At 42.3% G+C, this 27,462-nt stretch overlaps 3 protein-coding genes across 3 annotated transcripts in view; 1 reads left to right on the top strand and 2 right to left on the bottom strand.

Annotated features, from left to right (window-relative positions):
* The window catches only part of LOC104091695 (zinc finger CCCH domain-containing protein 61-like), a 1,855-nt gene extending 1,191 nt beyond the window's left edge, over nt 1–664 (bottom strand). Inside the window, exon 1 of the mRNA XM_009597096.4 lies at nt 1–664. This exon is cut by the window's left edge and continues 1,191 nt beyond it. Coding sequence (XP_009595391.1) covers nt 1–543 — 543 coding nt within the window. The 5' untranslated portion in view covers nt 544–664.
* Nucleotides 665–1,943: 1,279 nt separating this feature from the next.
* Nucleotides 1,944–4,182, top strand: LOC138895369 (kinesin-like protein KIN-14N). The gene is made up of 3 exons (XM_070180051.1): nt 1,944–2,061; nt 2,891–3,531; nt 3,622–4,182. Exons 1-3 carry the CDS (start codon nt 1,944–1,946, stop codon nt 4,180–4,182), a joined length of 1,320 nt encoding a protein of 439 aa, XP_070036152.1.
* Nucleotides 4,183–15,551: 11,369 nt separating this feature from the next.
* Nucleotides 15,552–27,203, bottom strand: LOC104091696 (probable protein phosphatase 2C 58). The gene is made up of 5 exons (XM_009597097.4): nt 26,968–27,203; nt 17,491–17,745; nt 17,039–17,315; nt 16,300–16,454; nt 15,552–15,874 (listed from the first exon to the last, which is right to left on the bottom strand). Exons 1-5 carry the CDS (start codon nt 27,001–27,003, stop codon nt 15,737–15,739), a joined length of 861 nt encoding a protein of 286 aa, XP_009595392.1. The 5' UTR covers nt 27,004–27,203; the 3' UTR covers nt 15,552–15,736.
* Between the last annotated feature and the right edge of the window lie 259 nt (nt 27,204–27,462).

Genomic DNA, 27,462 nt, shown 5'->3' with positions numbered 1-27,462 from the left:
ATGTGCAAAGAAACAAACCTTACGTTTGCAGTTTTTCCCATCTTTGCATGCTTCAGTCCTGTATCGTGTTGGGTGAAGCCAACATTCAAACACCCCATGTGCAAACTCACAATTATCACCTCTGCTACAATTTCCTTTACGGAATTCAGAACAAACAGTTCCAGAATAATGGAATCTTCTCGGATCTCTCCGACGAGCCTTCTCACCGGGATGAGCAAAAGGACAATCAGTCCAATCATGGCTACGGCTACGGGTACAACGGCGGACCTTGAACTCGTACATACGAAAGTGGTCGGAAGAGTACGGATCAGAATCATCCTCGTCTAGGCTGTTGTAAGGCAAGAATTTCTGGAAAAGGGTGTCTGAATCTGATTTAGGTGAGTCCATAAACATGTCGGAGACAGGATCGACGGAGAGATTAGAACGGCGGCTAAGGAGTTTTCTTGGGGGAATGTCAATATCACGAAGAGATTTCTTGTTAAGGTAGAGTTGGTGAGAAGGATGAAACTTGTGATGATGTTGTTCAGCACAAAGCCCTTCCATTTCTAGTGTTTGTTCAAGAAATATTGGTAGATTATATTGAATAGAGAGATATTTTTTAGAGAGTGGGGGACATGAAAGTAATGTTGAATGCAAGGAAACAAGAAGAGGAATGGGGGATCATTTATACAAACACACAATGAAATGAAAATAATATAGATATAGGGGGGTGGGTGGGTGGGGGAGGGGAGTGACGAGGATGGTGTGAGGTATGGGCAAAGAGATGCGTGGCTGCATAGTATTAGGGATTGGCATGCAAAGAGAGATATGTGGCAGCTTGACACTTCGTCGCTACTGCATGCAATATTAGTCCTTGTGAAAAAGTCTGTCCTACCTTTAATTTGTTTTTAGTATTTTCTTAGTTTGGTTTTCTTTTAAGATAGTCATGTCCTCACATGGGTTAGAATCCTTCTTTAATTAGATGTGTCAAATTTGAGTTTGTTTACCCTAAAATTCGAGTAACAATTAAACTTATTTAATAATTTTAAGGATACGTAATATAATCCAATACTAATTGATAAATAAAGAATTAAATAGATAATCTAAATAATAAAATAAATTAAATTAGTATTCTAGCGGTACTTTCGACCTCGATTCGAGATGGTCTCGAGGTTGGGTAACAAAAACAGTAAAGAACAGAAAATAAACAATGATGAACAGTAATGGATAGTAAGTGAAATAAAGAGCAGCGTTTGTGTATATTCTTATAATCCAATCCACTCTACAAATGAATGGGGTCCCTCTTTATATAGTAGAGGAATCCTAAATAAGGTACAATTCTAATAACGGAAACAAATCCCATGATTGGTGTCAGTAACTGCTTGATTCGATTTGTTCCGGGATTTCTGCCGAGATCTTCGGTCGGTTGCTAATAACTCGCCATTCCATTATTATGCCCGGTCTCGATCTTCAGCGAGCACTTCGATCTTCATGCTCCATACTCTGCCATTGAGCTCGAGCCTGGTCTATTACGAGCTTACTCTCGAGGCAACTCCTCGTGCCTATGAAATCGGGCGTGCTCGATTTCGACCGTATACAGATAGTCCCCGCGTTTCTTGGAATAAAATGATAAGAAACAGTTTGAGCTTTGATATTCCGAAACCTCGATCATGACGTCGTTCTCATGACGCAAGTGACGGATGTGATTGAAACATCCCGTCGGTTTAGTTTCCCAAATCATTAATGCCTTTCAGTTAGCGGTCGGCCACTAGCGCCACCGAACCGTCGCCGTGAGCCTATAAATACCTACTCCTTCATTGAATCAAACTTTACTTTTGCTCTAATCAAACATCTAAGTCTTCTCACTCTTTTCGTCTCCTCCTTTTCGCCATCTGTAGAGTCACTTTCGTTAGCACCGAAACCACCGGTTTTTCATCTTCCTTCGCTCTTCTTTACTTATAAAAATGGCGAAAACCTCAAAGACCATACCGCAGAAGGAGAAAGCTTCTTTCTTCTCTTCCCGGCCGTCCGACGACAAGGCGCCGGTGGAGCCGCTTCCCCACGAGTATGTTCACGGCCCGTGTACTCTAAAATCCAACTTCAAGGTCGAAAACCGTTCATCGATCCCGGGCCGATGTGAGCATGTGTCGACCTACATGTGCTCGATAATGAAGAGCCACCTCGAGGCCATGAAGAGGGACTGCAACTGGGGTCCCGAGGTTGTGGTGCAAATTCCTGCTCCCGAAGAGAGCATCACCGCTTATGTGGAGGGGTTCCTAAGTGTTTGCACTTACCTCTTCATATTGGGTCCCCTCGACCCAGTGATTATTGATCTCTGTAAAAGATATCAAGTCACCCTCGGCCAAATCCACCCATTTTTATGGCGCATAGTAATCATGTTGCGCTTTTTCTCTAGCAAGGCAGAGGGGCTAGAGTTTGCTCTAAATCACCTCATGCGGTTGTACCGGCCTCGAATCTATCGAGGACTAATCAGGCTCCAACGCCGGGCAACGAAGGCCTTGTTCTCGAGCATCGACGATGATAAGGATCAGGGTTGGATGAGCCGTTTTATACGGGTGAGGACCCGCGACATTATCCCGGAGGAGAAGATTCCCTTCCCTGAGGAGTGGAACTTCGACCGTAAGTGATCTTTTAAACTTTGTTCTTCGTACCTTCTTCGACTTCGTCTAATATCCCCTTTCGACATGCATCTATTCCTTGGATGCCTCAAGCGGTGCCTGACCTCGAAGACTGGGTTCGGAAGTTAGCCTCAACTTCCACTTATGCCGAACGTGCATGGAGTGATTTGGCAAGGGGCATATGAGAGGCCAAGAACCACGGTAAAGATCTCCCTTTTCATGTTCTGAAACACTTTTTGTACTTCATTCATCACTAATTTTCTTTCATGCAGGCATGACCAAGGATGTCATTTTAAGGCCTTCAAGTGGCGAGGAAGAAACCAAGTCCCCGGTTCCAAAGCCGGGGAAAGACAAGAAAAGAAAAATTATCTCGCTGTCCGAGGACCCCAAGCTAAAACCTCGAAGGGTGAGGAGGAAAGTAATCGCTCTCACGATGGACTCAGTCCAAAAACTAAGAGACGAAGAAGAGGAAAATGCCTCGGCACTGACGGTCCGACCTAAGGATACCGTCGAGGTCACCAAACCTTCTGAGCCGACGACGGCTGCTAAAATCAAGCCTCGTGTCGAGGAGGCTTCCAAAAAGAAAATGGGTGAGGATCCCGAATTACAAAAGGTCGAGATTGTTTCTCGGCCATCTGCAACTACACCGAACAGGGCCGGTTCTGAGACCCCGAAGATCGATCAGAGCGTCCCGAGCGACTTGCTCGAGACCATTACAGCAGATCACTTACCTTCTCTTCCGACTTTTTCTGAGGAGGCACTAAGGGAGGCTCGAGAGTTGAAGACCCGTGATATAGGCGGAGGCTCTAGTGTAGGGGATCCCTTTCGAGATTTATTTACTGGAGTCGATGATGCCTCTGATATCAGTGATGCTTCTATTCTTTTAAAAGAGGCCCAACGTCTCTTATCTCGGGTAAGGATCAGTTTACTCCACTTCTTTTCTTTACTCTTTTTTCTCTAAATTTGACTTGTGTTTTCCTTTTTTGTATTGGTCTTCCCCAAGTTTCGAGCTGACCTTAGCCAGTGTGAAACCGAGCTCCAAAAGGTCTCGGAGGAGAGGAACGCTCTGAAGCTTCTTTGCGGCCAAAACGACGAAACTATAAAGGACCTTCAAGCGGATTTGGCTAAGGCTCGTGAGGAAGAGGCCGAGCTAGATAAGCAGGTGAGCATCCTTTTGATAAAGTATGGACTCGACCTAACTGTGGAGGCTAATACTTTATTATCTCAGCTGCAGCAAAAGGTTGAAAGGATAGAGTTATTTCGGGGAGAAGTCAATCAGGTCAAGGCTGATTGTGATCGGTGGAAGGAGAATATGGACCGCCTGGCTGCAGAAAAAGAAACTTCCTTGGCCAAACTATCATCAACCAAGGTTCAACTTCGGGGCATCAAAGAGAAAAGTTCGGCCCCAGCCAAGAGGATCGAGGAGCTTGAAACTGGGCTTGCTGAGGCTAAGGCGGAGATCGAGAAGACAAAGGTCATGGAGGACAAGTCCATTGCCATGTACCGGACAGATACTGAGGCTGCTCAAATGCAGCTAAGGGAGGCTTCTGACCGAGAGCAATGAATCATTGACTCGGCAAAGTGTCAATCCTGGAGGGAAACCCTCGAGAAAATCCATACTCAAGGTTTTGACCTCTCCGAGGAGATAGCCCAAGCCAAGGTGCTTGAGGATGAAGCCAGGCAACTTGCCTCCTTCGATGATGAAGACGATGATGAAGAAGGCAGTCGGGGCGGATCCGATGAGGGGTCTGAAGGAGAAGTTGCTCCCGGAGAAGAAGTCGAAACCGGCTGAAGTTAGGAGTTAGTTTCTCTTTTTGTAAGACCTTGATCGGTCTCTTGTACATAACCTTTTTTATCAATACATAATAGAAAAACTTCTTTTGAATGTCTTCTCAGTTTTATGTTCAAACATGTTTTGTGCTTTTGCCTTGTGAAAATTTTGTTGTTGCAGCCTCTGTAATCGAGTGAACACTAGCTCAAACTTAAAACAAACCCTTAGGTTTTTTAGACACGCAAGGGCGAGTCCCCGAGATCAATAATATGTTTGAGATTTTAGATGGCTTGATCGATGCCATGACTGCACTATTTTTATAACTAAGTTCGAGTAAGTTTTGAACTTAGCATAGAACAAACCCTTAAGTTTTTTTTATCAAATAGTGGGTAATTTTCGAACTTACAGTAACATATCCCTTAAGGTTTTATGGAGGATCTTTGAGCTAAATTTCAAGTCAGCTTTATTTGAACTCGGAATAGTGGAACCCTTATGTCTGAGTTGAGTGAGAACAAGGTCTCGAACTCTAAATGTATTGGCCATTAGGCCCTTTTAGGTTTGGCCCATACGGCCTCTAAAAGATGGCTATTATTTACCCCTTTCGGCTTAAAAGACTTAGTAAAAATTTCTTTATGCCTTAGCATGTATGTTTTACCCATTGGGTTTTTTGAGGGTCTGATATCGGTTGAAACCCTTTTGCCTTTTGTGCCTTAGCACGTTTGTGTTAAGATAATTTGATACCTCTTAAGGTTTTTCGAGGGTTGTTTTTATTGAAGCCCTTTTGATTATTTACCGAGGGTAGCCTTTTTTAACCGGTTTTTTAAAGAATTTGAAGGCTTATCGTTATTGCAGAATTCGGACGTGTCCGAGCTGCGTTATTTAGGTCGTAGCCTTTAGTTTGGCTGTAGCCTTCGGGTGTGCCTCTTGGGCTTATTTTCCAATAACATTTCGAACTTGTTTGAAATGTCAGTCCCCGAGAATGGTGGCCTTTGCCTATAGATCGAGGGGTGCCTCTTTGAGGTCTTATGAATTTGAGTTTAGATAACTCGAATATGTCTATCATCGATGGTAGGCCCCGAGAGTATATTTGCACTTTGGCACTTGAGCCGTTTATCACAATATCATAAACATGAGGTTTGTATAATAGAGAATTTTCTTCGAGACACAAAATGTTTAAATGAAGAAAGAATGCTTCTTTGAATAGTTTATACATGTGCTCATGTTTTGCCATCGGGGCTCGACTAATTTATATGGACACGATTCACTTGACCGTTTGGCTCATTACAAACCTTCCTTATCGAGGCCCTTTGACATGAAGTACTATTCTCGAGAATACAACATCTGAGAGTGATGCCCTCCAGTATTCGAGGTTGATTGTAAAGAAGCCTTGGATACTATTGAATTGTCCTCAGGTAGCACATAATTGTTGCTTCGTTAAAAACCTCACCGGAAAAACCCAGTTGGGATAAAAAGCGATCTAAGGGAAAAAGAGTGCAATGCGTACTTTAAAACCTGAGGTCTCGATGTCTTTGGTCGAACTCCTGCAATGAGTTAGCATCGAATATATATAAACGAAAGAAGGGAGAAAGTCATACATTAACAATAATATCGTTTGAGAAGTGATATGTTCCAGTTGTTTGGTAGTGGTTCGCCGTCCATCGTTCCGAGTTTATAAGACCCTTTACCGACTATATCGAGGACTTGAAAGAGTCCTTCCCAATTCGGGACGAGCTTCCCTTCATTAGGATCTCGAGTGTTGATGGTGACCTTCCTTAGGACTAAGTCCCCGACCCTGAAGTGGCGAAGGTTGGTTCTTCTATTGTAGTACCTTTTGAACGATTGCCGCTTCTCGTTTTTCATCAAATAATTCGAGGCTAGTATTCATAGCCTCGCGGTTCGATTCCTCTTATGTATGTCGAAACCTTGCGCTGGGTTCTCCGACTGGAATTAAGGCTTCGGAGCCATACACTAAGGAAAATAGAGTTGCCCCTGTACTGGACTTCGATGTTGTTCGATATGCCCAGAGGACTTCAAGCAGAATTTCTCTCCATTTCCCTTTAGCTTTGTTCAACCTTTTCTTCAGGTTTTGGATGATAGTCTTGTTCGTCGATTCGGCCTGTCTGTTCCCACTAGGGTGATACGGTGTTTATAATATCCTTTTTATTTTATGGTCTTCGAGAAATTTTGTCATTTTACTGCCGATAAATTATTTACCATTGTCGCATACTATTTCTGCGGGTATCCCAAATCGACACATGATGTGATCCCAGATGAAGTCTATAACCTCTTTTTCTCTCACTTTCTCGAACGCCTCTGCTTCAACCCATTTAATGAAATAGTCAGTTATAAATAAAATGAACTTAGCTTTACCTGGGGCCGAAGGCAGAGGGTCGGCGATATCCATTCCCTATTTCATGAACGGCCATGGGGATAGGACTTAATGAAGTTGTTCTCCGGGCTGATGGATCATTGGTGCAAATCTTTGACATTTATCACATTTTCGAACAAACTTCTTAGTGTCTTTTTCCATACTATCCCAGTAGTATCCTACTCTGATGATTTTGTGAATCAGTGATTCGGCGCCGGAGTGGTTCCCACAAGTGCCTTCATGGACTTCTCGTAGAACATAATCGGTGTCCCCTGGTCCTAAGCACACTGCCAATGGTCCATCGAATGTCCTTCTGTATAATGTTACATCTTCAGCCAATGTGAATCAAGCAACTTTGGTTCGTAGGGCCCTCGACTCTTTAGGGCCCGATGGGAGCTTTCCGTTCTTCAAATATTCAATATATTTATTCCACCAATCCAGGTTAAGCTTGTAGAGTTTATCTCGGTATGACCTTCCTCGATCACGAATCTCGAGAGTTGAACGACAGTCCCCGAGCTGATCTCATCTTCCTCGACCGATGACTCTAGATTTGCAAGTGCATCGGCCTCACTGTTTTTTTCTCGAGGTACATGATATAAAGTCCATTCCTTGAAACGGTGCAAGGTTACCTGCAACTTGTCCAAATACCTTTGCATTCTATCCTTTTGAACTTCGAAGGTTTTGTTTACTTGGTTCACTACCAATAAAGAGTCATACTTGGATTTAATGACTTCTGCTCCTAAGCTTTTATCTAGCTCGAGACCTGCAATCATGGCCTCGTACTCGACCTCATTGTTAGTCAACTTAGAAGTTTTGATAGATTGCCTAATAGTGCTACCTGTGGGCGGCTTCAAAACTATGCCTAGTCCGGACCCCTTCATATCGGAAGCACCGTCTATGAAAAGGGTCCATACCCTCGATGATGTACCCGATTTTAACAATAGTTCTTTTTCGACTTTGGGTACGAGGGCTGGCGTGAAGTCGGCCACGAAGTCTGCTAAACTTGGAGACTTGATGGCCGTCCGGGGTTGATATTCGATATCATACCCACTGAGTTCAATGGCCCATTTGGCCAATCAGCCCGATAGTTCGAGCTTGTGCAAAATATTACGAAGTGGGTAAGTGGTTAAAACGCATATGGGGTAACATTAAAAGTATGGTCTTAACTTTCTAGAGGCGCTTATCAGTGCAAGTGCCAATTTCTCTAAGTGTGGGTATCTAGTTTCTTCTTCTCCTAAGGTTCGACTTACATAATAAATGGGGAATTACGTACCTTTCTCTTCTCGAACTAGGACACCACTTACCGCGATTTTCGATACTGCCAAGTACAAGTAAAGTTTCTCTTCTCTAATGCTTGTTGACATCCCGGGGTCTAGGCAAAATCGTTCTTCTTTTTTAGTAGAGAGAAAAATTTGTGGCTTCGATCTGACGACCTCGAAATAAATCGGCCTAAGGCAGCTATCCGTCCAGTTAGCCTCTATACGGCTTTTACACTATCCACGGCGGTGATGTCTTTGATGGATTTGATTTTATCGGGGTTGATCTCGATCCCCCGATTCGATACCATGAAGCCAAGGAACTTTCCCGAACCAATCCCGAAGGCACATTTCTCGGGGTTGAGCTTCATGTTATATTTCCTTAAAATCTCGAACGTTTCCTGCAAATGAGCCAAATGGTCCTCTGCGCGGAGGGACTTAACTAGCATGTCATCGATATAAACTTCCATTGATTTACCTATTTGTTCTTCGAACATCTTATTTACTAGGCGTTCGTAAGTAGCTCCTGCATTTTTTAGCCCGAAGGGCATTACATTATAACAATAGGTTCCATACTTGGTGATAAATGAAATTTTTTCTTCGTCCTCCGGGTTCATTTAGATTTGATTGTACTCGGAATAGGTATCGAGAAAAGTAAGGATCTCGTGGCCGGCCATGGCATCGATCATGCGATCGATGTTAGGCAGTGAAAAAGAATCTTTGGGGCACACCTTGGTTAATCCTTATAATCTACACACATTCTAAGTTTGTTTCCCTTTTAGGGACTACAACTACATTGGCTAACCATTAGGGATATTTCACTTCCAGAATGGACCCTATTTTGAGAAGTTTAGTTACATCAACCTATATGAATGTGTGCTTTACCTCGGACTGAGGTCTTCTCTTTTGCTTTACTGGCTTGAACCTAGGGTCCAGGCTAAGCCGATGCATCATTATCTCCGGTGGGATCCCTGCCATGTTTAAATGGGACCAAGCAAAACAATCTATGTTATTAATAAGAAATTGAATAAGATTTTTCCTGAGTTCGGGGTTTAACCCCGTTCCCAGGTATACCTTTCGCTCGGGCAGGTACTCGATCAATATAACATGTTCCAGCTCTTCGACCATTGATTTGGTGGCGTCAGTATCTTCGGGAACAACAAAAATTTGAGGGGTCAGAAAATCCTCCTCTTCTTCTTATATCTCCCGCTTCCCCGATTCGGTCGAGGCCGGCGGCTGTGATTGCTATTTGACTTCCCATTTATCTTTGATGCTCGACCTTTACGATGTTGATAATGTCGATATCAGTGTTACCTCATCGATCGTAAACATTTCCTTTGCAGCATACTGCTCCCCGTATATTGTTTTTACACCGTCTGATGTCAAAAATTTTATCATTTGGTGGAGAGTCGAAGAGATTGCTCTCATATTGTGGATCCAAGGCCTTCCGAGTAGGGCATTGTACCTTATGTCGCCCTCGATCACGTGGAACTTAGTATCTTGAATGGTTCCAGCCACGTTCACCAGTAGAATAATCTCCCATTTAGTTATTTCAGAGGCCATATTGAAGCCGTTTAGGACCCGAGATGCGGGCACGATTTGATTTTGTGGGCCGAGCTGCTCCACGACCCTCGATCGGATGATATTCGCCGAGCTACCTGGATCCACTAAAACACACTTAACTTGAGCTTTATTTAATAAGATAGAAATTACCAGAGCGTCGTTGAGGGGCTAAGAAACACCTTCTGCTTCTTCGTCATTGAATGATAAAGTGCTTTCGGGCACATAATCCCGAGTTCTTTTTTCCCGAATGATTGATACCTTGGTGCGTTTGAATATTGGTCCATGTGGAATGTCGACCCCACCGACGATCATATGAATGACATGTTGGGGTTCCTCCTGTTTATTTTTCCTGTTGGCGTCTCTTTCTCTAATATGATTCTTGGCTCGATCGCTGAGGAACTCTCGAAGGTGGCCCTCATTGAATAGATGGGCTACCTCCTCCCTTAATTCCCTGCAATCCTCGTTTTTGTGACCATGCGTGTCATGATACTTGCATATCAAATTTAGGTTTCTTTGAGAAGGATCAGTTTGTATGGGTCTGGGCCACCTTATCTTTGATCCTTCCGATTTTCGATACAATGCCTGATGTATCAATGCTAAAGTTATATTCCGATAACTGAGGTGCTTCTGTGGGATCGGCGTACCTGTCAAAACCACTCTTGCTCATAAATCCCCGAGAATTCTATCCTCGATCACTTCTCCGATCGTTCCGGGCGGAATTGCGTCCTGAATCATTATCCTTATTGTTCCTTCGATCTGCGGTATATGGTTGATATCGTTCTCTGTTCGACCTTGGCTCCTTGTCGACATCCCTCTGGTTTTTAACTGCCGACCTGTTTGGATGTGCTGAACCGGAAGGGGCTCCCAACTGATCGTCCTCGACCCTGATCATCGATTGGTATCGATTGTGCACATCTGCCCAAGTTACAGCTGGATATTCAATCAATTTTGTTTCAACTGACGTGATGCTATCGAACTCCGCTCGTTCAACCCTTGGGTGAAAGCTTGAATGGACCAATCATCTGTGACCGGTGGCAACTCCATGCGTTCCATTTGAAATCGGGACACGAACTCCCTCAGCATTTCATTATCCCTTTGTCTTACCTTGAAAAGGTTCGATTTCCTCGTAGCGACCTTTATGGCCCCGGCGTGTGCCTTTGCGAAAGAATCTGCTAACATGGCAAATGAGTTGATGGAATTTGGTGGCATGTTATGATACCAAATCATTGCTCCCTTCGAAAGGGTCTCTTCGAATTTTTTCAAAAATACAGATTCGATTTCATCATCCTCTAAATCGTTACCCTTGATGGCGCATGTATATGAAGTAACATGCTCGTTGGGATCTGTGGTACCATTATATTTGGGTATGTCTGGCATACGAAACTTCTTTGGAATAGGCTTCAGAGCCGCACTTGGAGGAAAGGGCTTTTGTATAAACTTCTTTGAATCCATCCCTTTCAAGATTGGCAGTACCCCCGGTATCTGATCAACTCGAGAGTTGTATGTTTCCACTTTTTTTTATCGTTGGCTTTGATTCTCTTCTCTCCTGATTCAATTCTTTTGGTGAGCTCCTCGAGCATTTTAATTATCGTAGGATCAGTCCCCGATTCGTTACCATTTGGCCTCTCCGGTACTGGCTCGGTACGACGAGTAATTTCTGGCTCGACCCTATTCGAAGCTCTATTTTGATTTTGTAACTGAGCAATAACTGCTTGCTGAGCATGAAGCATCTCGAATATTACTTGGAGACTGACTCTGTCGTCTCCTCAGCTCTGTCTTCCTTGGCCACTAGATCGGCCTTCTCTGCGTACACTCCCATCGAGATCTGCGCCTAGGTCCGTATTTAGAGCAACGTGCGAACTGACATGGACAGGGTTAGTAACTGGTGCTCCCCCGTGATTAGCCTGTGGCACTTAGATTCCTGGAGCAATCACATTTTCGTTTTCACCATGGAATCTGAGGCCATTGTCACCGTGTATGGATGCGTTTTATGAGTTTGACATGTTTTAACTTGAAAGCAAAGATACTTGACAAGAACAAGTGTAAAATAGTGTGTTTCACCAGAATCAATACTGAAAAATCACTATTATCCTCAGCCCCACGGTGGGCGCCAAACTGTTTACCCAGAATTTTGAGTAACAATTAAACTTATTTAGTGGTTTTAAGGATACATGATTTAATCCAATACCAATTGATAAACGAGGAATTGAATAGATAATCTGAATAGTAAAATAAATCAAACCAGTGTTCTAGTAGTACTTTCGACCTCGATTCGAGATGGTCTCGAGGTTGTGTAACAAGAACAGTAAAGAACAGAAAATAAACAATGATGAACAGTAATTGATAGTAAGTGAAATAGAGAGCAGCGTTTGTGTATATTCTTATAATCCAATCCACTCAACAAATGAATGGGGTCCCTCTTTATATAGTAGAGGAATCCTAAATAAGGTACAATTCTAATAACGGAAACAAATCCCATGATTGGTGTTAGTAACCGCTTGATTCGATATGTTCCGGGATTTCCGCCGAGATCTTCGGTAGGTTGCTAATATCTTGCCATTCTATTATAATGCTCGATCTCGATCTTCAGCGAGCACTTCGATCTTCATGCTCCATACTCTACCATTGAGCTTGAGCCTAGTCTATTACGAGCTTACTCTCGAGGCAGCTCCTCATGCCTATGAAATCGGACGTGCTCGATTTTGACCGTATACAGAGTTATAAAAAATAAACAATAATAAAAATCTTAAAATTTTGAGCTATAAAAATGAAATATTTTAATAAATATCAAAGGTCCAAATTATTTAAATCAACAAGTATAAAAAATAATATAAAAAAGTAACCCGATATATAAAATATCTTGTGTTTATGTAGGGTCCGGGGAGAGGTCGCACCTCAAGAGGGATGATGTAGGTAACATATCCTAATGCAAGCATCGGTGCTGATTCCACAACTTGAACCCTGACCTATAAATCATACGAAAACAACTTAACCATTTCTCCAAGACTGTCCTTTATAAACCAACAAGTGTCCTAAGGGAAAAATATTGTTATTTAAAACTCCAACTATTAAAAGAAGGAAACTGTTTCGCCAATATTTTGGCTCCACAAGAAATCCTTTTGCATAGCTGGAATTAAGTTATCTATGTAAAACTTGTTTTAAGTAACATGAAAACAAGCATTACAACACAAAGGCTGACACAATAATAGGAATTCAATAGGCTGTATTGTGATGAGCAAAACATGCTGTTGTAAATTATGAAATAAATTATCCTTTCGTTAGACAAGTTAAGTAGGAATTTTGGGAAAATCGAGAGACGGAGAAAATTTGAGGAAATCGAGAGAGCTAAACTTATGTTATATAGTGAAAATAATTTTTTTATTAGTTAACTTATTGAATTATTTGAAATAGAGAAAACTTCCAGTATTGTAAAGGTGGATCAAAATTTATTCAAATCATGCGTTATAAAGTGTAGTCGTAACATTCATTTTCAATCATTTTGTCAAAAAATTTAACGTTGTTAAATTAACCTTTTTTTTCCTCCAGATAGGCAGATACTATAAGAGGAAATTCTCAAGATTGCAAAGAGTTTATATTTTGAAGTCTGCCTTTTTTTTCTTTTTTTTTTCCTCTTCCCCTCAACGCATGCTTGAATCAGAATACCAGGAAGATTTTGTTTTTTTCTTGAAAGATGTTTGTTATGTCAGTTAATGAAAATTTTCTATTTCTGCTCTTAATATGGCACTTCTCAATTTAAAACCCGACATTTCTCATTTGGACATAACCTAAATATAGCAATAAGAAGTAGCATGCATTCAATCTTGTCTATTCCTCATAAATATTGTTTACAGTATTTTTGGTCTTAGTTAAATTATAAACAAATAGTTTTAGCAAACAGGTGTACTGGAATAATGAACAAGGGTGGTTAATGCCAATCAAAGTTGTGTGGAGTAGTAAGTAAAACAATAATATATCCAGTATACTCCTATATATTAGTAAATATTTTTTTATTATTGATTTGAGGTCTTGAATTTGAGTTTTAGATGTAAAGTCGCCTCGATTAAAAAATATTTACTCTAAAAAAAAATTGTATAACAAATTCGAATTTGATCGGACTCTCATGCGAATATTGAACAGCAAATCAAAAAAAAGAAAACAAAAAAGATGGTTAGTTAATTTTGTAGGATTTGGAAAAGAAAGTTAGTGCTATTTTGTCGGCTTCTAAGTTTGCGTGATGTAATCAAAGTTTTGGAAGTCAAGTAAAGGTTAAAAAGGCTTTCATAGCAGAGTTGGTTTCTTGTTTTGTGCAATGGCTTGGAATTGGATTCTGAACTTTGCCCATCACAAATAGCCACCTGTTAGTTCTCATATGAGTCTCACGTGGGATCCATAAAGGCCTCGTGGTTAGTTGCCACGTATTAACATTAACAAGTGTTCTCATGCATGACAATGCCTTATATTGGACGAACATGGACAAATTTAGAAAAACACAATCTCTAGGGCGAATTCTATTCAACAAAGTCTATTATTTTTATTCGAATTATATATATACTTATAATGAAAGGACGCCTTGGCGTAATTGATAAAATTACTTTCGCGTGATCAGGAAATCACAAGTTTTATCCGTGGAAACAATCTCTTGTAAAAATGCAGGATAAGGCTGTATACAATAGACCCTTATGGTATGATTCTTTTCCAAACCCTAATATAACGGGAGTTTAGTACACCTGGTTGCCTTTGCGTATAATCAGATTACATTCACTTTAAACTTCTTGATTCTAAATTTTGCAACCGCTTTAAACAACTTTGGATGCAATTAAATTTATTGTTTCCTGATGTATGTCAAAAAATTTAAGATAATATAAAGAAACCATATACATGTTAAATTTGTTTACTTTAAATTCTGAATTCGTATTATCTTCGATCTTATTCGTTTGCATAATAATGGTTAGTAGCACTAAAATTACTTTTCTGAATCAGTTCACTTTTCATTCATTTAATTTTGATTTATTTAATATTGAGTAGTAGCTAGGTCCAAAAAGAATTTTTAAAATTAAGAGAGATTAGAGAAACCTTATTAGATGTATGTGGAATAGAAATATAGAGAAGAAATATACATGTTAAACTTGTTGAATTTAAATTCTGAATTCGTATTTATCTTCGATCTTATTTGTTTGTATTGTACAATAATGGTTAGTACCACTAAGATTAGTTCTCTGAATCATGTCACTTTTGAAGCAAACTATATCGATTTAGTATTTAGTAGTAGGTCCAAAAAGGATTTTTAAAATTAAGAGAGATTAGAGGAAACTTTATCGGTTGAACTTGTACATATGAGGAAAAAGAAACACTTAAATTGGAACTAATATCAGTCGAATGATCCGGAAAAAAAAAAAAAAAACAAGTGGGTTTGACCTTTAATCATGAGCTTGGATTAACAGAATGGCCCATGTAGTGGAAAAGACCCAATTTTGTTAACACTATGATGCCCTCAAGTCAACAAACAAATAGTATGAAGTAGGAAAAATTACAGACATAACAAATCCACCCGCAGTAGCTATATTTGAATTGTATAGCCAATCCATCCGTTGTACTAAAATAAGAAATAAGAGATCAATTATTTTGAACTGAAACAAGAAAACAACAAGCTCGTTTAGCTTAATTGATTTAGAACGCCTGCTTAGTAAGTGAAAGTCTTGAGTTCGACTCTCAATGAGAACATTCTATTTTTCTGTATTTTGTCTTGGTTGTATTCGCTTCACGAACGAATAGTCGATACAGGTTCAAACAGATACAACCAAGTGGTTGAGGGAGGAACTCTTCAGCATCTGTATTTCTAAGTACTTATTTGCACCGTTCATTATTTAGGTAACAATGTAACATACACAGTTTTGAGAAACAAATACAGACTCTGCTTAGAGGAGATCTAACATCTTTATCTGAGAAAATGAATATACAATACTTAACAATGAATATACAATACTTAACAATGAATACATTGTCAACAATTTCTTATACAAGTGGAAATGTTTGGATGCTACTGATCTTGTTTCACTGGAAATATTTTCAACTTAATAAAGCACAATTCAGCAGGAAAGTATATTATCACTTCAAAAAATTTGTACAGCCCAGTTTTAATTACTTGCAAAAGGACTCGCTTTCATTGAAACTTTACAACTATGCAGGAAATATCATCCTTGCTTTTCCTTGAAATAGCTACTTCTGCCAAATGTTTAGCCGCTGCTTTCGCATCTTTCATGTTCTTAACGCAGTCCACTGCCTCTTGGTTGGACATTACCTACAAATAGGTGAAGCAAATATCAATAACTACTAACAAGAGTGAACACAACATCCTCCTCAAGATATTAGCATCTTTGTTCAGAACAACAATAACAACAAACCCAGTGGAATCCCACAAGTGGGGTCTGGGGAGGGTAGTGCGTACGCAGACCTTACCCCTACCTTGGGGAGGTAGAGAGGCCGTTTTCGAAAGACCCTCCGCTCGAGAAGACGAATAAAAACAAGCGAATATCAGCAACAAAGGCCAGAATCTTTGTTCAGAACTCAACATGCAAAAGTTTAAGATCATCTGATGCACTAAAGGCTGTAATATCTTTAAGTGCACCTGAACAAAGGACTCAATCAATGGAAGTATCCTATGTGGTGAAAGTAAATGAGGGGTGTATAACACGACTTTAGCTCTAAGTTCAGAGAACAGATCACCTTCCATAGACCATCACTTGCCAAAATGAGCAAATCTACGTCGTTATCTATCAACTCGATTACTACATCTGGATCTGAACTAAGATGTCTCTTCAAACTCTTGTCTCCAAATGCCCTGGCAACAGCAAGCTGTCCATCAACACGAGGTACATCCCCTACAAAAATTCCAAACCATCAGCTTATGTGAAGCAATATACTGGTTGACTCACCAAGTATATAGCTAGAACTAACTGCATACTAATCAATGAAAAGAAAATTTGACTTGGTAAATTTTGTGCACAAAAATTGCACTCGGCGAATACAAGATCATAGAATACAATTGCATACTAATGAACGAAAAGAAAATTTAGTAGATTTTGTGCACAAGAATTGCACCCGTTGAATACAAGATCAATTTTCTTGGAAACCCTCTTCTTTGGTGCCCCCCATATTCTTGAAGCAAAAAGAATACGAACCGAAAGGTGGGAGCACATAGAGTTGCTACAGTTATCAATTCATCTCTCTAAAAGCAGAAAGGAGAAAATATTTTGTTTTTGATTGTTGAAGAAATGAGAAAATACTAAATCGTCCGGACCAACAATTGAGATGGATGACTAACTTTGAAGGTCTCAAGAACTTTGAAGTCTGAGCATGAAGAATAGAGAAAGAGACTGAAATGGCCATATGTAATGAATCACTGGAGAGAGTGAAATCATCTATGCCACTAAAACTAAACTTGAAGCATAAGCACGTAAACTACCTGGAAGGTTAGAAACAAAACCGCCTTTGCTTTCAATTATATCCTTTTCCCTGTTCGGCTCATGATCAACTGATAGCTGCTTGGCAACACTCTTCTTGGATATGACTGCTCGAGAATCTCCCACATTTGCAACTACAAGCGTTTGACCATTAATCAGCATTGCAGTAACTGCAGTTGAACCTCCTTTTCCCAATTGGAATGCTTTTTCCAGAATATCTTTGTCTGTTGTTTGGTAAGCTCTACGAGTTGCACTCTCGGCATCAGTCCAAAAGTCATGCTGCTCCCAAAGACAGATGATGCATGAGAAAATGATTGATTAAGAACAACGGGAGTAACACGGAAGAATATGAGAGCAGAAATAGCAAGGACCAAAGAGGACTTTGCAGGAAAGCAACTAAAGAGATTTAGAATAGTCATTCCAATGCAAGCTCTTCTTGTAAATTATGCATTACCTCTTTCAAGATGTTGCCAAACAAGTGTGTCTGCAAGTAGTTTGCCACATCATGGCCCATATGTCCATCAAAGATAGCAAATAGTCCCAACTCATTGTTATTGACTTGCTTAAACTCACAAACTAAACAATCTTCCATGGCATGATTAGACTTTCCCTTTACCAAGTGGGAGCCATAAGCGATCCGCTTTGATGCTCCGCCCTTGCCTCTTGTATCTGGTGAGTCTGGCATGGAAGGGATAAAACATGCTCTTTCCTGAGCAAGACATGTATTAAATACGTTAGCATGAGAACAATGGTTCCTTGACCATTAGGCCAATTAAGTTTCTGCATGAGAGGTCTGAAAGTTTATCGGATTCGAAGGAATAAAGACAAACTATGAAGGCCAAACAACCAAAACAAAGTCATCTAAGAAATTGCAGAAAGCAGTACCTCATCAAAAAAGCAAGATGGCATACAGTAGAAAGCATTGATAAGGAATTTGAGAGGAAATTCCACAGGAAACCCTTCTAGCTTACTTCATTTCTATCCTTTACTTTTGAAGGAACTGTATTTTCCCAATTTTTAAATAATTCTCAGAAAAATAGCAACAACTGTTCAGGGGCGAAGCTATGTTGGCCCATCGCCGAAAAATTATACTACGTATAAGGTAAAATATTACTTGTTATTGATTACGAATGACGGTCGTGCTCGTCTTGGACTTGGCCGTGGCCTTTGGGTCGGCCATGCTCATGCGGTGCCGACGTCAATGAGGAATGCTACCTGGTTGATCCTGCCAGTAGTCATATGCTTGTCTCAAAGATTAAGCCATGCATGTGTAATGTCATGGGCGGCTTTCCAGCCATGCCCCATGATCCCTTGGACGCGCCCCGTGGCGTCCTGGCCAGCCTCCCAACGCCCGTCGCCACGGTCGGCCCCGTGGTCTCGGCAGCTCCAAGTGACAAGCGCGCATGTGCCTCTGTCGCCCCACCGATAGCCATCGCCAGCGCCCAGCCACAGGCAAAAGCCAACAGCGCCGCGCGCGCAGACAATGCCGCGCGCGCAGACCCTGATGCTAAAGACAAAGTTGCTGCCAACGGACTTGCTGCTGCTTTGTAGAAGACTAAGTCCTTTTCATTGTAAATATAGAGTAGTTTTGCTGCATTTTCTTTAAGTGTGATTTTCCAGCTTTCATAGGTCTAGTCATGTAACTTTGGTTTATTTTTTTTAAGCATTATTAAGGGGGACCAAGCAATCAAAACTTTCAAGCAAGCAAACAATTCTCTGTACTGGTGTCTCTCCCCCCCGACACCGTCTTGTTTTCTGTAATAGCTTTCATTCAATGCAATCAAGCTTTCTTTCATTCTCAATTCTCTTTTCTGCTCTCTTTCAATTGCTCATGACATTGGTTTTCCCGTACGGCACTGACAATCTAGTCTAGCGTACGGAGGGGACCTCAGTTGGCGGACAGCAACCGTACTGACATCGGTTGCCTAGCCTTACGTCGCCCTTCCAAGGAACTTCAGGAAGGCGCCGCGTAACAGTTGGTATCAGAGCCTAGGCTCGACATCGGACGAGGGATCACATTGCAATTACCACCATTTCTGACCATGGTGAATTATGGGGATCGCATCGCGACCCTTGAGGGAACGGTTGACGCATTACGGCCCATCGTGGAAATGGTGCCCGATCTAAAAACCAGCCTAGTGCAAAGGTTGGACGACCTGGACCGCAGACTCATCCAGGCCGAAGTTGACATAGAAAACATCAGCCGCGACTCTGAAGGAGACCGGCAAACAGCAGCCACAGAGGCAGCTGAAATTTTTGGTAAATTTGAGGTCCTCCAGCAGGAGCGTGCCGAGGATTTAGCCAACAGGGAACAAGAGGCAGACAGGGTGACTGCCATGCAACAAACCATTGACAACTTGACAGGCCAGCTCAATGTTGTCAATGCTGCTTTACAAGGCCTACTTCGAGGAGGCGGAAACCAATTTGGGGGTGGTGTGAACCTCGCCCCTATGGCACAAAAGCTGAAAATTCCTGAGCCAAAGCCATACAGTGGAGCTCGGAATGCCAAAGAAGTGGAAAATTTCATTTTCGACATCGAGCAATACTTCGATGCCGTGGGAAGCCTGGAAGAAGCTAAGAAGGTAGCAACTGCTGCCATGTATCTTCAGGGTGATGCCAAACTCTGGTGGCGGGTGAAGTACGAAGCCATCAAGGCAGGTGAAGATGCCCTCGACACATGGGCGGAACTGAAGGCAGCCATACGCCTACAGTTCTTCCCCGAAAATGTTGAGTACAATGCCAGGAGAAAGTTGCGGGAGCTCCGCCAGACCAAATCAGTGCGAGATTACGTGCGGGAATTCTCCGCGCTCATGCTGAACATCCGTGACATGGGGGACAAAGACAAACTCTTCACCTTCCTGGAAGGGTTGAAACCTTATGCCCGGATGGAGTTGCAGAGACAAAGGGTAGACACGTTGCCTAAGGCAATCCAAGCAGCAGAGTGCCTTGGGGATTACCAAGTGGAAGCCCGGAAGGATAGGCCTCAACAGCCTGTCCGAGGAGGATACAAAGGGGGCCAACCAAACACTAGTGGCCCTAGCAGAAGTGGAGGAGACCGGAGTGCACCCAAATCCAAGACTCCCTCTTCCGGCAGTACTAGTGCTGCATCTAACAACAATGATCGGGGGAGGAAGCCCCCCTCAGGATGTCGCCATTGCGGCGGACCACATTGGAATAATGAATGTCCACATGCACAGATGAATGCCCATCAAGCTTTTGAGGATGGGACGGATGACGACGCCGATGATGCGGACCAGACCGAGCCAGTAGGTGCATTCAATGCAATTGTTGGCTCCATTTCTGAGCCCTTAGCGGGTACCAGTGCCGGTATCCGCAAGAAGAAGGACCCCTGTCCAATTGCCAGGAAAGGAAATAAGAAGGCGAATTTGAGGACTCCTCCTCATCAAGAGAGGACCCTAATGTTCGTTGACATGAAGGTAAATGGCAAGCCCATTCGGGCAATGATAGACACAGGTGCCACCCACAACTACTTAGCCTCGACTCAGGTGGAGCGTCTTGGACTAGTCGTAGGAAAGGGCAAAGGTCGTGTGAAGGCTATCAACTCACCACCTCAACCAGTGGGTGGAATAGCCAAAGAAGTACCAGTGAAGCTTGGCCCTTATGAAGGAAAGTTCAACCTGCGCGTAGTGATCATAGATGACTTTGAGTTAATCGTGGGGTTGGAATTCCTGAGACAGACCAATACCATGCCCGCACCGTATGCAGACATGCTGCTGATGATGGGGGCAAATGGGGCCAAGCCCTGCATTATTCCGTGCATTCCCATGAAGATGGCAGCCGAGAACATCTCGGCCTTGCAGTTGAAGAAGGGGGTAAAAAGACATGAACCCACGTTCCTGGCTACCCTCTGCATGGAAGATATAGAACGCTCCTCGGGTCCCATTCCTGCACCCGTGAAGGAGTTACTTCTGGAATTTGAAGACATCATGCCACAAGACATGCCAAAGCGTCTTCCGCCTAGGCGAACTGTGGACCATGAGATTGAGTTGGTGCCGGGTGCGAAGCCACCTGCCCGGGCGCCATACAGAATGTCACAACCCGAACTCGCCGAGCTTCGGAGACAATTGACGGAAATGCTAGACACAGGGATCATTGTGCCCTCTAAGTCCCCATACGGGTCCCCTGTGCTATTCCAAAAGAAACATGATGGTAGTTTGCGACTCTGCGTGGATTACCGGGCTCTAAACAAAATCACCGTGAAAAACAAGTACCCTATTCCGCTAATGGCAGACTTGTTTGATAGACTGGGTGGTGCGACGGTATTCACCAAAATAGACCTGAGGACAGGTTATTGGCAAGTTCGGATTGCCGATGGTGATGAGCACAAGACGACCTGTGTGACAAGATATGGGTCGTACGACTTCCTGGTTATGCCCTTTGGCTTGACTAACGCGCCAGCCACATTTTGCACCTTGATGAACCAAGTCTTCCGAGAATACATTGATGAATTCGTCGTGGTTTATTTGGATGACATTGTGGTATATAGCCAGACACTAGAAGAACACCTGGAGCATTTGCGGAAGGTCCTAGCCCGATTGCGGGAGCACGAACTATATGCGAAGCTATCCAAGTGCTCCTTTGCTCAGAAACAAATTGACTTCCTCGGACATGTCATCGAGGAAGGGAGGATCAAGATGGACCAGCAGAAGATTCAGGCCATTACAGAATGGCCGCCTCCTAAGGATATACATGCCTTGAGGTCGTTCCTTGGCCTATGCAACTTCTATCGGCGGTTTGTGAAAAGTTACTCCCTCATTGCAGTGCCGCTGACAGAACTTCTCAAGAAGGCCACCCCGTGGGATTGGGGCCCCAAGCGGGCAAAGGCCTTCGACGCATTGAAGATGGCTATGTCCAGTAGCCCAGTCTTGGCCCTCCCTGACTTGGCCAAGCCATTCGAAGTGCAAACGGATGCCTCCGACTATGCACTTGGTGGAGTATTGCTACAAGAAGGGCATCCCGTAGCGTACGAGAGCCGGAAACTGAAGGATGCAGAGCGACGCTATGCCGCCCATGAGAAAGAATTATTGGCTGTCGTTCATTGCTTACGCCTTTGGAGGCATTATCTACTGGGAGCCCCATTCGTGGTCAAGACAGACAATACAGCCGTTAGCCATTTCATGACCCAGCCAAAGCTGAATGGACGACAGGCTAGGTGGCAGGAACTCCTAGCGGAATTTCACTTCAACCTGGAGTACCGAAGTGGAAAGACCAATCATGTTGCTGATGCACTCAGTCGGAGAGCTGATCTAGCATCGATGTGTGTTCTCGCTGCCCTAAAGGGAAGCGAAGTAACCACCACCATAAAAGACCAGATACAGGATCTACTCATCAAGGATCCTGCTGCACAGTATTTGGTTGATTTGGTAGGACAGGGCAAGACTCGCCAGTTCTACACCGAAGATGGGTTCCTGAAGGTGAAAGGGAACCGACTTTATGTTCCTAAAGGAGGAGATCTGCGACGGACTCTTCTTGCAGAATGCCACGATACTTTGTGGGCCGGTCATCCCGGCGAGGAACGCACCATGGCATTGCTTCGCCGTGCATATTATTGGCCTCAAATGGTCGATGACGTCGCTCAGTATGTGAAGACTTGTCTAGTATGCCAGAAAGATAAGTCAGACCGCTTGACGCAGGCAGGGCTCTTGGAACCACTAGCTGTACCAAAAAGACCTTGGGAAAGCGTTTCCCTGGACTTCATCACCGGATTGCCCAAGGTCGGAGATCTCACAACTATCTTGGTTGTGGTGGATCGGTTTTCCAAGTATGCTACCTTTATAGCAGCCCCACAATATATATCAGCAGAAGATACAGCTCGACTATTCTTCTCTCATGTCGTCAAGTATTGGGGCTTACCTAAAGACATTGTTAGTGATCGCGACTCACGCTTCACTAGCAATTTTTGGACCCAACTCTTTAAGTGCCTCGGGTCAAAATTGAGTCATAGCTCAAGTTTTCATCCGCAATCTGATGGCCAGACGGAGCGATTCAATGGCATGCTAGAGGAATATCTCCGGCACTTTGTGACCGGATCGCAGAAGAATTGGGTGAAGCTTCTGGATGCTGCTCAACTGTGTTTCAATTCACAAAAGAGCTCAAGTACCAACAAAAGCGCTTTTGAAATTGTTACCGGACAGCAACCGCTACTCCCACACACAGTGAACGCACCAAACATGTCAAAATCTCCTCGGGCTGCCAGCTTCTCAAAAGAATGGAAGCAAAATTTGGAGATAGTGCGGAGCTATCTTGTCAAAGCCCAAAAGCGGATGAAGAGGCATGCTGATCAGAATCGCCGCTTTGTGGAATACCAGGTGGGAGACAAAGTGATGGTCAAAATCCCAAAGCGGTACTTGTTTGCAGGGGTCCATGACCCTCGCCTATTGCAAAAATATATTGGACCCTTGTCCATTGAAAGGCGCATTGGGAAAGTTGCATACCGGGTGGATACCCCAGCTTGGTGGAAAATCCATCCTGTTTTCCATGTCAGTCTCCTGAAACCTTTTCGGGAAGATGTGGAGGATCCTTCACGAAGCCAACTCACAATACCAAGTATTCGAGGCCCCAATTCAACCGGAAAAAGGCGTGCTGAAGCTATTCTTGATGATCGAGTGATTCACGCCTCAAGAAAAGATCACCAGGAGTTCTTGGTGAAATGGCAGGGATGTGATGCAGAGGAGAATACTTGGGAGAGGGGAACAAACCTCAAAGCCTACAAGAGCCTGATTGATGATTACCTTGCAAGGAAGGCGCCGAGGACGTCGCCAACTCAGGTGGGGGAGAATGTCATGGGCGGCTTTCCAGCCATGCCCCATGATCCCTTGGACGCGCCCCGTGGCGTCCTGGCCAGCCTCCCAACGCCCGTCGCCACGGTCGGCCCCGTGGTCTCGGCAGCTCCAAGTGACAAGCGCGCATGTGCCTCTGTCGCCCCACCGATAGCCATCGCCAGCGCCCAGCCACAGGCAAAAGCCAACAGCGCCGCGCGCGCAGACAATGCCGCGCGCGCAGACCCTGATGCTAAAGACAAAGTTGCTGCCAACGGACTTGCTGCTGCTTTGTAGAAGACTAAGTCCTTTTCATTGTAAATATAGAGTAGTTTTGCTGCATTTTCTTTAAGTGTGATTTTCCAGCTTTCATAGGTCTAGTCATGTAACTTTGGTTTATTTTTTTAAGCATTATTAAGGGGGACCAAGCAATCAAAACTTTCAAGCAAGCAAACAATTCTCTGTACTGGTGTCTCTCCCCCCCGACACCGTCTTGTTTTCTGTAATAGCTTTCATTCAATGCAATCAAGCTTTCTTTCATTCTCAATTCTCTTTTCTGCTCTCTTTCAATTGCTCATGACATTGGTTTTCCCGTACGGCACTGACAATCTAGTCTAGCGTACGGAGGGGACCTCAGTTGGCGGACAGCAACCGTACTGACATCGGTTGCCTAGCCTTACGTCGCCCTTCCAAGGAACTTCAGGAAGGCGCCGCGTAACAGTAACTATGATTTGAAAGAAGTAGAATAAAATCTAATTCAACTAAAACTTCACTGCTTCACCTGCCTAGAGTAGTTGTTAGAAATCTTGATATTTGTACAAGCTACAAAATTATGTCCAATGATATCGACTCGATAGCTATCTATTAAGGCAGTTAAAGAAAGATATTGAAATTAGAGAACATTCCAGTTACAATCAAATCCATGCTTGATATCGCGTTTCCAGTTATAGGCAGTAGTCTGGAAGTCAATCTTCTCCTAAGGTGTAGGAATTGGTTATTCAGTTGTCATTCATCTTTTTTTTTTATAAGGACAGTTGTCATTCATCTTATTAATCTCATTAAAGAAAAGAATAATAGGAAATTCAGAAATAGTAGTAAAAAACAAAAACATAAAACAGAAAGCATTAATAATCGTTTTTCTTTAATCGGTGCAAGCATTAATGATCGTTGTCCTGATCAAGAAAGTGATTGCTGTGTAATGCACAATTAGAAGATGATTTCTCTATCAAATACTCGTGGCAAGGATATAAATTCAATTCCTAGCTTCATAATGATAGCAACAGGACCCCACAGAATTTCAACATAAGGATTTGCCAAATTGAAAGATCGAGATAGTAGGTCACAAACTAGAATGCAGCTAGCAGAAAACGATTTGAATGCAAGTACACACAAAGGCCATCATGAAAAATCTATAATTTGGGTAGCATTAGAACATCTTAATGCCCTAGATACACCCTATCTGCAGACATCTTCGTAACGAAAACAACAAACTACACTATTCTATGACAGCATACAAGTTCAATGACAGCTTTATCATATATTTGGTTATTAGGAAGATTGCAGAACACAATCTGCAAATAGCAGCTGAACTCGCACTTTGAACAGCCAAAGACAAAGTTAAGGCGCTTTACCATGGGGCTTTACCATTTCAATAAAAAAAAAGTTAAGACGCTTTACTTTGTCCAAGCAGCAAAGGAAAGGAATGGAACTCATGAGACCAAAATAGGAGAAAAATGCACTAAAACTTCTCTAAATTTGAGCTGGAAGTCTGGAACTACCTTGGCCCATTAGCACTAAGCTCAGATGAGGGTACACTTAGAATACCTGCTCACACATAAACAAACAACATAGGGAAAGAGCTCTATAGCCTCTCTGTAGAAAAATTGAAGTCCCTCTTCTTTCCAATTCTATGCTAAGCTTTCAATCAGATATTAATCATGTCCCCTCACTTTCAGTATATTTCAGTTTAAAAAATTACAATGACAAAGAAGGTTCGAAGAACACAATCAATCAACAGAGGTGTTCACAATTCACCTCACTGTGAATCATAGAATGGGCAAATGGTTTTACATACTCTGCGCTTTCCACTTAAAGCTAACATTCAAAACTCCATTGCTGGTTGTAGTACAGCCTACACCACTTGATCACATCACTGTCCGATAACTTAGTACGCAACTCCTTCACTCCTTGTCAAATTTCAGCTACACTTAAGTGAATGCATATGAGGTAGCATGTTGGGCTGCTTGAGCACAGCTAATCCAGTCATGCTTACCCATATTTTCTACTGCACGTGTTCTCTAAAGAATTTTTTACATATCTACATGTGTGCCTCCTTAAAATGTGGAATTTGTAATCTTGAAAATAAGACAAGTTACTTGCTATAAACAGGTAAAATCGATTTGATGGTGTAAAAATTCCTTACACTGACGGTGTATATAACTTAAATTCTTCTCTAAACCATGAAGTTATCGTAACCCGTGAATTCTCTAGTTCTCCAATCACCGGATTCCTAAACTACTTCAATCATATAAGTATTAATTGCAACATGAAGTCCAAGTCCTCACTGTCTCTGATCTAATGAAGATTCAACCTTTGCTTTAGCCAAACTTTTACACAGCTCATCATCCATTTCCCTGAATATCTTCAGGACACCTTTCACTATACAACTTCCTTCCCTAAAGTTAATGTTTAACCACACAAATAGTAGGTTATTTCTATTCTTGTGATTGTAGACACTAGAGCTTTCTGTACTGATTTGTTCTATAATCAGGGGTGGAGTTAGGTGGGCGGAAGGGGGTCGCCGAAAATTACACAGTGTATATAAGGTTAATTCTTTTTCACGTATATATATATTAGGTGTTGAATCCCTTTTAACTTCTTTGTGTGTTTATTTATTTATTTTTTTTTTGAAAATTCTGATTCGCCACGAGTATAATCTATCACTATGTCAAAATAATCAATTCTTCCACACTGATTTTGATTCTTATAAAATTCAACAAGAGCTCAATTTCCCATGAACCTAAAACTTTAAACTAACAAAAAAGGGGGTCTTTTCCAGTCAAATAAATACATACAAATGAAACAATACAGTTAAACATCTAAAACATAGGTTAAGCAAACAAAACAAGGAACAAAGTATTAAGACAGCTGACCTTCATCTTGTGTAGGATTTCTCTTCCTCCTGTCATGACTGTAATATTTTCACAGAAAAAGAAACGTGTAGTTATGTATTTTTGAATGATGATATATAAACTAGGATATGATAATAAAAATATGGGAACAGTAGAGGGTGGGCGATGAGATAAAAATATGTGCAAGTATAAATCACATTGACTAAAGACACATGTGAAGGCTGACTTTTTGATTCACAACCGCGTTCCTTTTGCCCTTTTTTCCTTAACAATAATGTCTCTCTTTATATCAACGCGTTTTTGCCAACTAGCACCCCCACCACCCCCGCCTTCACCCTTTGTGTTCCCTCTGTTTCTTTGTCGAAATCAAGTGAAAAATAGTCGGAACTTCTTGAAAAATAGTCACTATTTTATATAGAGATAAAATCTAAACGAAAATATCCTAGTTGAAATACGAAAAATTTTAATATAATATGCTGGATTATGAAGTTTTTGCGTATAAACTTCCAACATATT

This window comes from Nicotiana tomentosiformis, chromosome 7 (genome assembly GCF_000390325.3).
Source record: "Nicotiana tomentosiformis chromosome 7, ASM39032v3, whole genome shotgun sequence".
NCBI classification, from domain to species: domain Eukaryota; kingdom Viridiplantae; phylum Streptophyta; class Magnoliopsida; order Solanales; family Solanaceae; genus Nicotiana; species Nicotiana tomentosiformis.
The sequence above is the reverse complement of the archived record's forward strand: the minus strand, read 5'-3'. Positions and strand labels throughout refer to the sequence as shown.

Excerpts from the sequence above, each read along its gene's own strand:
- LOC138895369 (XM_070180051.1), top strand. The coding sequence starts at position 1,944 with ATGGCGAAAACCTCAAAGACCATACCGCAGAAGGAGAAAGCTTCTTTC. Across the intron at positions 2,062-2,890 it reads CGAGTATGTTCACGGCCCGT|GCATGACCAAGGATGTCATT; the intron begins GTACTCTAAAAT and ends TCTTTCATGCAG. Across the intron at positions 3,532-3,621 it reads CCCAACGTCTCTTATCTCGG|TTTCGAGCTGACCTTAGCCA; the intron begins GTAAGGATCAGT and ends GTCTTCCCCAAG.
- LOC104091696 (XM_009597097.4), bottom strand. The coding sequence starts at position 27,003 with ATGACAGGAGGAAGAGAAATCCTACACAAGATGAAG. Across the intron at positions 17,316-17,490 it reads TTGGCAACATCTTGAAAGAG|CATGACTTTTGGACTGATGC; the intron begins GTAATGCATAAT and ends CTTTGGGAGCAG. Across the intron at positions 15,875-16,299 it reads CAAGTGATGGTCTATGGAAG|GTAATGTCCAACCAAGAGGC; the intron begins GTGATCTGTTCT and ends ACCTATTTGTAG.